The sequence below is a fragment of the Dreissena polymorpha genome, chromosome 8 (assembly GCF_020536995.1).
Source record: "Dreissena polymorpha isolate Duluth1 chromosome 8, UMN_Dpol_1.0, whole genome shotgun sequence".
In the NCBI taxonomy this organism is placed as follows: Eukaryota; Metazoa; Mollusca; class Bivalvia; order Myida; family Dreissenidae; genus Dreissena; species Dreissena polymorpha.
Window position 1 is genome coordinate 33,044,420 of NC_068362.1, and position 9,948 is coordinate 33,054,367.

Consider the following 9,948-nt stretch of genomic DNA (forward strand, 5'->3'; position numbering starts at 1 on the left):
GTGAATAACGGATATGTGGCGACACATATTCGGGAATGTGGGATTGTCTCAAACTAAATGAAAACTCAATTGAAGTTGTCCAATACACATGTGGGTAGCGCGTGGCTGTGATATTTATTAGTTAAAACATCATTTTGAATGAAAAACAATAAAATTATTACGAAAAATCGATTCCTTTGAAAACATAGTTTTCACTATCAAATATATATAACAAGGTATTCAACTCAAAACGACCCGAATATAGGGTGCAGCGCTTTGAACAGCCATTACTTCATCAATGGTTTATCATAGCGAGTTATCGTTACTGAGTAGGTGGCGCCACCCGTCCCGGTCCTACATTCGGATTACATTCGATTTTTATCGGTGCCGCTGAAAAGCAAATTTTACTTCCTTGTTCTAAAATCGATCAAAACTCGTTAAAATGCCTTCGACTTGCTGTTCTGTACCTGGCTGTCATGAACGGGGAGGTCACGAATACCCAAGTGATCCAATTAGGAAAGCTACATGGGTTCAGGCCGTTCGGCGACTTGATGAAAATACACCGAAATTGTGGACGCCAACAAAGTCTTCAGTCGTTTGCAAGAAACACTTCAAACCAAGTGATTACGTGAAGGAGACTATTATTGGTATGTCAAAGTTATTGATAAATGAACAAAAGCGCATATTTATTCATTGAAAATAACGAAATTCCTTGAATTGAAAACGAAAGTAGGAAATCAAAATCAGTAATTCAGTGAGTAGGTGGGGTAATTGTTCATTGATTTTTTTTGGGGACAAGATTAGGAGTAGACCTCATATTTATAGGAGTAGATTAGGAGGAAATCTAAATTGCTGTAAATGCATTCAATATATGCAGACTTCAGTATACAAATATTGTATTTTTCATTAATGCTGATACTAGTGATATCTATGGTTTGGCTACTTTATGTGCATATGATATGACCATGAGTAGGCTAACATGGTCGTGATAAAAAAGTTTCTTCAAGCAAGGAAGAAGGTGCTTTCTATCTCTTTCAACTTTTGTTAAGATTGTCCTAAATGAAAAAGGTACCCTGCTCGTAACACTCAATAAGCGTGTGTACTATTTGGCAGTTTAAAATAAAAAGATTGGTAGACACACATATTAACCGGTAATCTATATTGCATTGGCATACCTATTTGACTTTATACACGTTTTATAAATATTATAAGCTGCATCACGCGAAAAGTGACCATGCCATTTTTCCCCCAACCAGCTACTTTCTACTTCCTTATTGAAGTACCATTTTCATTTGACGCAACTCATAATATGTCAATTTATGTCATTATTAGCAAGCAAGACTTAGTGTTTTTCATAAATGAATATCAACTATTTATTTAATGCTTTCCGGTGGTTTATAGAGAAATATCAGTGAATTAAAACTGATAATTTCACTGTTTCAAACAGTGAAAATTATCAGTGAGAATTATCGATAATTTTCATTGTTTACTGTGAAATGACGTCATTTTTTTGACGAAATGACGTCATTATCCCAGCAAAATTCGTTAGTTAAACTCTTGAACAATGTATATAAACTGTCAAAAATGCATTAAATAAAAAGAAAATTTGTTGGATTCGGTGGATTATCGACTTTAATTCACTCGTGATCATAGAAAACATATATTTTCACTCGTGGCTGCGCCACTCATGAAAATATTATTTTCTATGATCACTCGTGAATTAAAATCGATAATCCACCGGATCCAACAAATATCCTCTATATATTTATATAAATTCATGACATTATATTTTTGTCTAATTCCAGGTCTACAACCTAGATATGGAAGGCTACTTTTGACAGCAGTACCAAGTATTTTCCCTTGGACCCAGATGGAAACCGAGACGGCTAAAAGCAGAGTGGAGCGCATGAAAAGGAGAGATTGTAGGAAATTGGAGTATGACACTGCCTGTAAAAAAAACTTAGAGAGGACTTTCAGCGAACCAGTTGATTGTGTGGAAGAAGTGATAGAGCAGGAGTTATTTACAGCAACTCCTTACTTTGAAGAGGAGATATCGCTTACAAACGCTATGACCCAAACCACTGAGACGCCCATGTTTTCAGTTGAAAAATTTGCTTCAAACAATGAACTTATTCATTTTTATACGGGGTTGGAATCGTACAGCAAATTTATGTTTGTGTTGAACTCACTTGGACCAGCTGCATACTATTTACGTTACATTTATTTTCAAGTGTCAGGAATATCGATTCAAAATCAGCTTTTCATGACTTTAATGAAGTTAAGAAGATATTCAACAGATTTTGAACTATCAACTTTCTTCTCTGTGTCCCAGTCAAGTGTATCCAATATTGTTTATACTTGGATTATATTCATGTCGAAACAGTGGAGGGAAGTAAACATTTGGCCAAGTGGCGAGCTTGTGCGGTATTTTATGCCGACTGACTTCAAAATAAAATTTCCCAAGACAAGGATAATAATAGATGGAACTGAATGCCCAATAAAAAAGCCAAAAGCACCGAGAGCACAACAGTCGACATATTCAACATACAAGAATAGAAACACCATCAAAATTCTTGTTGGATCAACACCAGGGGGATTGGTCAACTATGTATCCCAAGCGTATGGAGGTTCCACCAGTGACAGACAAATCGTGGAACGGTGTAAAATTGTAAGTGCCTGTGACCCGGGAGACAGTGTGATGGCAGATAAAGGCTTTAATGTCCAAGATCTGTTTGCGACAGCAAATGTGCAGGTGAACATTCCGACTTTTTTCCGAAAACAAAACAGAATGTCTGGGAAGATCGTGTTAAAAGACAGGAAAATTTCAAGCAAAAGGGTTCATATTGAACGTATTATTGGACTAGGGAAAACTTACAGAATATTAACATGTCCATTATCAGGCACAGAAACAAAGTTATCATCTCATATAACATTTATATGCTTTATGTTGTGTAATTTCAAAACATGTATAATCCCCAAACATGCTTAAATCTTAGTCAACAGTGTGACTGACACATTGTGTACATGTTGGGTTTTGAGGTGTTTCTCCATGTGTATATATTATTACTATTACATACAGCATTACTTGTTAGGCCAGAGGGCTGAATTCTATAACAGAAACAAACAATCATATTGGTTTCAATTCTTTTTATTAAAATTATAGGTCTAGTGCTATCTTTAATCTCGCCCTGCTTTCATCAAGGGTGACACAGGACACATCATGACATGAAGCGATACACAATATTTTGTGCGACAAACGAAGCGACACATGATATTTTGCACGATACACGAAGCGACACGCGAGAATGTACCACGAAATATCGCCCTTGTATAGGTAGCCCAAAAGGCGATATATCGTGGTAAATATCGCGTGTCGCTTCGTTTATCGCGCAAAATATTGTGTGTCGCTTTGTGTTTCAAAGCTGTACAATTAGTTAAAATAAGTATATTTGCTTGACTAGAACTGTTGCATGAACATTTATTTTGATAGAAATGTAAATAAGATACAATGAATAAATCAGACTTGGTGCTTTTTTTAAGCAAGAGTTTTCAATCTGAATACTTAATCCATTTATGCCTAGCGTCTAGAAAAAAGGCCTTGGCAAACAGCGTAGACCCAAATGAGACGCCACATGCTGCGGCGTCTCATCTGGGTCTGCGATGTTTACTTGAAGGTATTTCTGTAAGAAATATTCTAAATATAGAAATAAATACTAGTATACTTAACATCCATAATTTTGAAAATAAACTGATCCAATTTAGAAGGATGGGAGAGTCCACTAGGCATAAATGGGTTAATAAGACTTGTAAAAATGCTTTTCAACAAGAACAGGCTTGAAATGGGTGTTGAAGAAAGCTTTCAACTGACTGACCATTTGTGAATAAAAGGTTCATTTCTTTGGATATCAAAGTACTTTATGTCCTTAACTTTTAAGTTCTCTGCAGTACATATAATAAGAGTGCATGTTTGTGCTCCAGTACAAAGAAGTTGTCCTTGAATTTGGTAGTAGTAATTATGATTCATATCAAGGGAGTAATTTCTACTGTCATCACAGTTTAAATAAGGAACCGTGACAGGAGATATGGGTTTGTCTCTTGCTGTATAAGGGCATTTAACTTCAACAAGATGAGTTTTATCAATAACTCCATCTGGTGACGCTGCTAGGAATGGGTACTGTTCTGCGACGACTAACCCACAGCTATGTACAGTCTTGCCGGTGTCTTCCATGAATTTCGTTACAGCGACCGATTCATGTTTCCTCCCATGTTCCAATGGAGCCGCTTTAATTTCCCTGGTTTCAATCAGTGACCTTGCGAGCTCATGTTTGTCGGTCCTTTGTGTGGATTTACAAATTTTTCCGAACATTGACGATGGAATTCGCTTGGATCGCTCCTCTATCCACAATTTATTAGTACTTTGACCTAATGTTTTTTTCTCAATATCAACGACTACGGCTGAGCTTATTTTCGTTACCAAAATTCTTTCAAGAAAATTTTCTTCTGGAGTAAGTTTCAAGTAGTCGTGATCCAATGCCACAGCCTTAGTATTTGCAGGTTCAAATGTTTGAAATATTGGCATTTCCGAAATACCTGGAAAGTTTAAGCAAACATTTCTAAAATGATCTTGATAGTTGGCAGCATTTCTAAATTCTTCTGGTCGGGGATCAAAGTCAATGTTTGTCAACTCGGCAGCTCCAGGCATATCTAAGGCATTTGCTTTTATGGGGCTTCCAATGAATTTTTTGCATTTGTGAAAACTCTGCAATTTTTGAGTGCACGATTCTTCCGTCTTTACTGTCATTTTCTTGCAAAACATAACTGCACCATATAGCACCGTGTTAACATGTTTGCAGTGAGCTTGTGGTCCCATTCCTGCAGCACATTCACACTGTGCCTCTGTAATAGACCCATCTAAGCCGAGCTCAATATCAACTGTGTAGGACACACCTTTCTTCATTTCTGCGTGACAGCTTGATTTAATGAAAACACATGTTTCTCTGCGTGACATCCGGAAGTACCTTAAAAACTGTTCATTATACAACCTCTGCACATGTTCATCCAGATTCTTATCAAGCGGGGCCAGATACGATTGCACCTTTCCGAGATCTGTTTTGGGAAATTTAGAGTCCGAGTTTACATCAGAGTATGTAGTGGCATCTGGTAACTTCATGTGATATTCCGGTTCCAAAGTCTCTATTTTACCAAAGTTCTGATTTCTTTCGTATGATATAAGCCTGAAAAAAAAACACATTTAGCTTTTGAAACTAATTAAAACAAAAGATGCGCGAGCAAAGCATCGGTAAAATAACCCCACCCATTACATTATGTACAATCGCCGATGTAAATGAAACAAAGGGAACGCAAGTATTTTCTGTCCCTTATTAAACAGAAAACATTTTTATATAGAACAGAGAGCATAGATTCTATTATATTTCATTAATTATAAACGAAATATCGTTCCGAAATGCATGCAGGATACATTATGTGCATTTTAAAGAAAATTAACGTACACGAATATGCCCCGGCGTTATTCTACTTTCGGTTTTCAAATGTGTGTGTTTTTTCTAAGAATATCAGCGTAACGGAAAATTTACGTACCTTTCAACAAGTTCATTTTTACGTCCAACTGTTCGTGCACCCCGTTTTTTTAATTCTGCCCTTAATTCGGGCAGTGTTAATGATCCAAACTTTGATTCCATGTTTATCGCGTCCAGTCTTTGTTAATGCTTATCTTAGAATATATAGTGGAAGCTGATGGACCGGGTTAAGTGGCGCTACCTGGAATTTGGCAGGGGAAGATAACCAACTATTATCTGCCATTGTGCAGCGATTTCCATGAACTAGGTCTTATTAAACGCAGACATGAATTTCCTTTTCTGGAAATGTACATATCGTGTAATAAGTTTTACAAATGCTGTGTAAAATTTTACGAAATAACACGATACACATGTAATCCGATAAAGACCTAAGCGATCCGGTAATTGCTGAATCAGTTTACCCTGAAATTTGCGCTGTAAACAAAACATTATGTGTCGGAATTTAAAAACCGCTGGCATGTTTCAATAGGAAAGACATTTGTCTTTCGAGGTTTAAAGGTTTAATTGCTGAATGCATGGTGTTTACGTCGAAATGAGACTCGAAGTCCTTAGCTATCCGTTATACACCAATCGACTGTATTAAATATCATTTTAAAGTCAAATGAACTGTGTCACAGTAAAAGAGACATTAAGGCGATTGTGGCCAGTTTGGATCTAGATCAGCCTGCAGTCGCTTGAAAGCTGTTTGCTTAAAAGCGGTTTACCATTATTTGCATAAGTCAGGGGTTAATTCCGCCATGCCAGGTCAATAAATACGCACACTATCTACGAGTTAGCGGTCGATAGTCGCATAATTTGGTATAAATAATAATAATAATAATAATGTTCAATAAATACGCTCAATATCTATTAGTTAGCGGTCGATAGTCGGATAATTTGGTATAACTAATAATAATAGTAATGTTCAATGTCAAATATCTCTTAAAGCAACAGATGTAAGGCGTCTTCTGATTGGCTAACACTCAAGGGTCAGTAAAGACAGAACGTCGAATTACAATTTTGTACACCGAAGTACAAAAAATGTACTTCGACGTATATATTGTACGTCAAAGTACATTTCTCTGTTGACTTTCGACCCAAATGGTACGCCATAAATGTGTATTCATACTATTGCCTTCGAGGTACTTATCCGATGTTTGAAGGAAAGCACAGGTGGTTAGCGTGTGGCTATGATATTAATTAGTGAAAACATCATTTTGAATGATAAATAATCATATTATAACGAAAAATTAACTTTTCTGAAAAAAAATATTTCACTATCAAATATATATATAACAAGGTATGCAACTCAAAATCAGCCCAAAACGGGGTGCATCGCTTTGAACAGCCATATCTTTATCAATTTTGCAGCGATTTTCACGATTTTGGTCTTATTCAACGCAGAAATGAATTTCCTTTCTGGAAATGTATATGTCTTGCAATATTTTTACAAATGCTGGGTCAACTTTTAAGAAATAACACGATACACAACACGCATGACCCAGTTGACAGTGATCATGCTGTCTTTAAAACTGAAATCTTCACGGAGTAAAGGGCAACTTCCCTATAAAGTTCATGTAGTTCGATACCATAATTCAATAAAACGTATGAAAAAACATTATTACCGTTCTTGTCGTAACATTCTGCATCAAGACTAACTGTCCAGCGCCGTTTGAAACCTTTGTTTACATACATTTCAACTAACTGACATTTTAAACATACGAGTGATTTCATTGGTCCAATGCGGAGGTGTGTCTTTACAACTGGAGATTTCATTCATAAAGAATACATGATCACTGTCAACTGGGTCATGCGTGTTGTGTATCGTGTTATTTCTTAAAAGTTGACCCAGCATTTGTAAAAATATTGCAAGACATATACATTTCCAGAAAGGAAATTCATTTCTGCGTTGAATAAGACCGAGATCGTGAAAATCGCTGAAAAATTGATGAAGATATGGCTGTTCAAAGCGATGCACCCCGTTTTGGGCTGATTTTGAGTTGCATACCTTGTTATATATATATTTGATAGTGAAATTTTTTTTTTCAGAAAAGTTAATTTTTCGTTATAATATGATTATTTATCATTCAAAATGATGTTTTCACTAATTAATAGCATAGCCACACGCTAACCACCTGTGAAGGAAAGGGCCAAGAATGTGCGATTGTTGGTCAAGTTCCCCAGGAGTACTACGTTTCCGTAACCCCATTTTTTCCGTACTAAACATTTTTCATATCCAATTTTTTTTTCGTACCCAATTTATCTTTCGTTTTAAAAAATTTTTTTTTCGTACCCAAATTTGTTTCGTTCCCAATTTTTTTTTCGTACCCATTTTTTTTCGTACTCTAATTTTTTTTCGTAACCAAATTTTTTTTTGGCATTATTTTTTCGTTCCTCAAATTTTTGTACCCAATTTTTTTTCGTACCCACATACACAATTGTGATGATGTAGATCAACTTAAATTGATGCTTTTATATATCCATCCTCTTCAAAAGCATCGTCACACCAGTACTGTCAGTACTTTGATTCTTTTGTGAGACCAGAATTTGAGTTAGAACAAAACATCCTGTGTTCTACTTGAGTGTGCCACATTTGGAATGCTGATTTAATTTGAATCGAGGCATAATGCGATATTTTGTCTAATAAATTTGCCGTTTACATGGAATTAGTGAGGACTTCTTTTATCGTTGCGTTACCGGGGAAGGTTACACACAATCTTAATGTACTACGCACTACGCAAGGTTAGATTCAGTTAATTGAATCTGTTTTTGCTATTGTCTTAACAATTAAACGCAAATATTTGTTGTTTTTTACAGATATTGTAGGATAAATAGAATATTATGTAAGTGCCTTCGCCTCGCCGTGTTAACCTTTCTTCAACTCGTCGGATAACCTCAAGTACACAAATACACTTACATAATATTCTCTATCTAACGGAATTGCTCTAATTTTTCGGACACTTAAAAATAATTATATCTTTTTGTATCCGAAAAAATTAAACAAATATTCAACAACTAAAGGTGTCCGAAAATTTAGACACACAAAACACAGGTGTTCGAAACGTAAGATACAGTCTATATAATAGTGCATTGGGTTTTGAGATGTGTCAATTGTTTCAACGAAATATGGCACTTGCTTGTAAGAGACCGTATACTTAACATTTATCATTAATATTATATATGTTTTACTTTGATATGTTGGGTGAAACCATAGTCTATAACCGATATACATTGTTAGTTACCAAATAACGCAAATTTAATGGTCCATTTCCTTAAGGCATTTGTCTTCGATGTTGTATTACCTTTATCCGTTCGTAAAAACGCATGCTCGATGTCTCACTAGAAAAGCGCAACATGACAGAAATCTGATAAAATAGCATTGTTAGATTAACTGTCCCAAAATATAGAGTCATTATTTCTTTACGCACACCCGTATGTCTGAAAATAAAGAGCCTCACACAAAATAATTGTTTGTGCTTTAAACGGGGGTGTCTGAAAATGTAGAGTGTCTGAAATTTTAATAACGGTATGTCTCACCAAGCTGCCCGGTCTCCGGACACGTGACGCAGTGGTCAGTACCCCCGACCCCCCACGAGCCGCCGCCGTCCCCGCAGCACTTGTCCTGACTGACAGTGACGTCACCAAAACCTTTGTGCTTCTCGCCGTAGCACGTGCTCGCCTTGTAACAGTACTGCAGGGTGGATTCTTGCTCTGTTGCCGTGTCATAAATTGGTATAGTAAACGAAATTATTGAAACTTTAATAGGAAAATAAGTAATAAAATAATGTGATGATGATGACGACGATGATGACGATGATGATGAAGAAGATTTGATGCTCTTACCCAGTAAGAGATAAATATAAACATGGTAAATGCGTTTTCTTTGAGAGGCTCTAACAATTACAAAACATTATGTTGAAATCCTACGACATTTTTTAATGCGAAACGGACCCTATGCGTTCATTGAAGCCGATACTTTCACTAGTGAAAACTACCAGATCTGGTAGGATATCTAGTTCATTACTTTTCTTATTTTACGCAAATCAGTGTCTTTTTCTACATAACTGTTCGTCTTTGTATCTTTTCCAGGAAAAATTACAGCAATAAACAATCAATACAATATAGCTACAAAATACAATACATATATAATTTGAATCGAACAAACGTATGTGGTTTCCGACATTGACATTTATTTGATGATAAATATTTATATTGTCTAAAAAGACTATGGCCGATAATTTAGAGTGTCTGAAAACTCCGAAACCTTACAGTTATTACGGTATAATAAAACCAGTCAAATCTGCGCGGAATTTCAATAGAAGTTTTGCTGAGAACCAGTCAAATTTCGCGTGATTTTTTAAAAATGGCTATGCTCGTAAGTAAGTCAAATACA

The 9,948-nt window shown here is 35.9% G+C and overlaps 2 protein-coding genes across 2 annotated transcripts; one reads left to right on the top strand and one right to left on the bottom strand.

Annotated features, from left to right (window-relative positions):
• Positions 1-280: 280 nt before the first annotated feature.
• Positions 281-3,518, top strand: LOC127842053 (uncharacterized). The gene is made up of 2 exons (XM_052371383.1): positions 281-626; positions 1,785-3,518. Exons 1-2 carry the CDS (start codon positions 422-424, stop codon positions 2,966-2,968), a joined length of 1,389 nt encoding a protein of 462 aa, XP_052227343.1. The 5' UTR covers positions 281-421; the 3' UTR covers positions 2,969-3,518.
• On the bottom strand, positions 3,112-5,754 carry LOC127842051 (uncharacterized). The gene is made up of 2 exons (XM_052371382.1): positions 5,578-5,754; positions 3,112-5,213 (listed from the first exon to the last, which is right to left on the bottom strand). The coding sequence occupies exons 1-2, from the start codon at positions 5,676-5,678 to the stop codon at positions 3,839-3,841; spliced, it is 1,476 nt and encodes a 491-aa protein (XP_052227342.1). The 5' UTR covers positions 5,679-5,754; the 3' UTR covers positions 3,112-3,838.
• Positions 5,755-9,948: the final 4,194 nt, after the last annotated feature.

What these genes read in the sequence shown, in the direction of transcription:
- LOC127842053 (XM_052371383.1), top strand. Translation starts at nt 422, where the DNA reads ATGCCTTCGACTTGCTGTTCTGTACCTGGCTGTCATGAACGGGGAGGT. An exon ending in CGTGAAGGAGACTATTATTG is followed by an intron (nt 627 to 1,784) that starts GTATGTCAAAGT and finishes GTCTAATTCCAG; the next exon opens with GTCTACAACCTAGATATGGA.
- LOC127842051 (XM_052371382.1), bottom strand. Translation starts at nt 5,678, where the DNA reads ATGGAATCAAAGTTTGGATCATTAACACTGCCCGAATTAAGGGCAGAA. An exon ending in AAAAATGAACTTGTTGAAAG is followed by an intron (nt 5,214 to 5,577) that starts GTACGTAAATTT and finishes TTTTTTTTTCAG; the next exon opens with GCTTATATCATACGAAAGAA.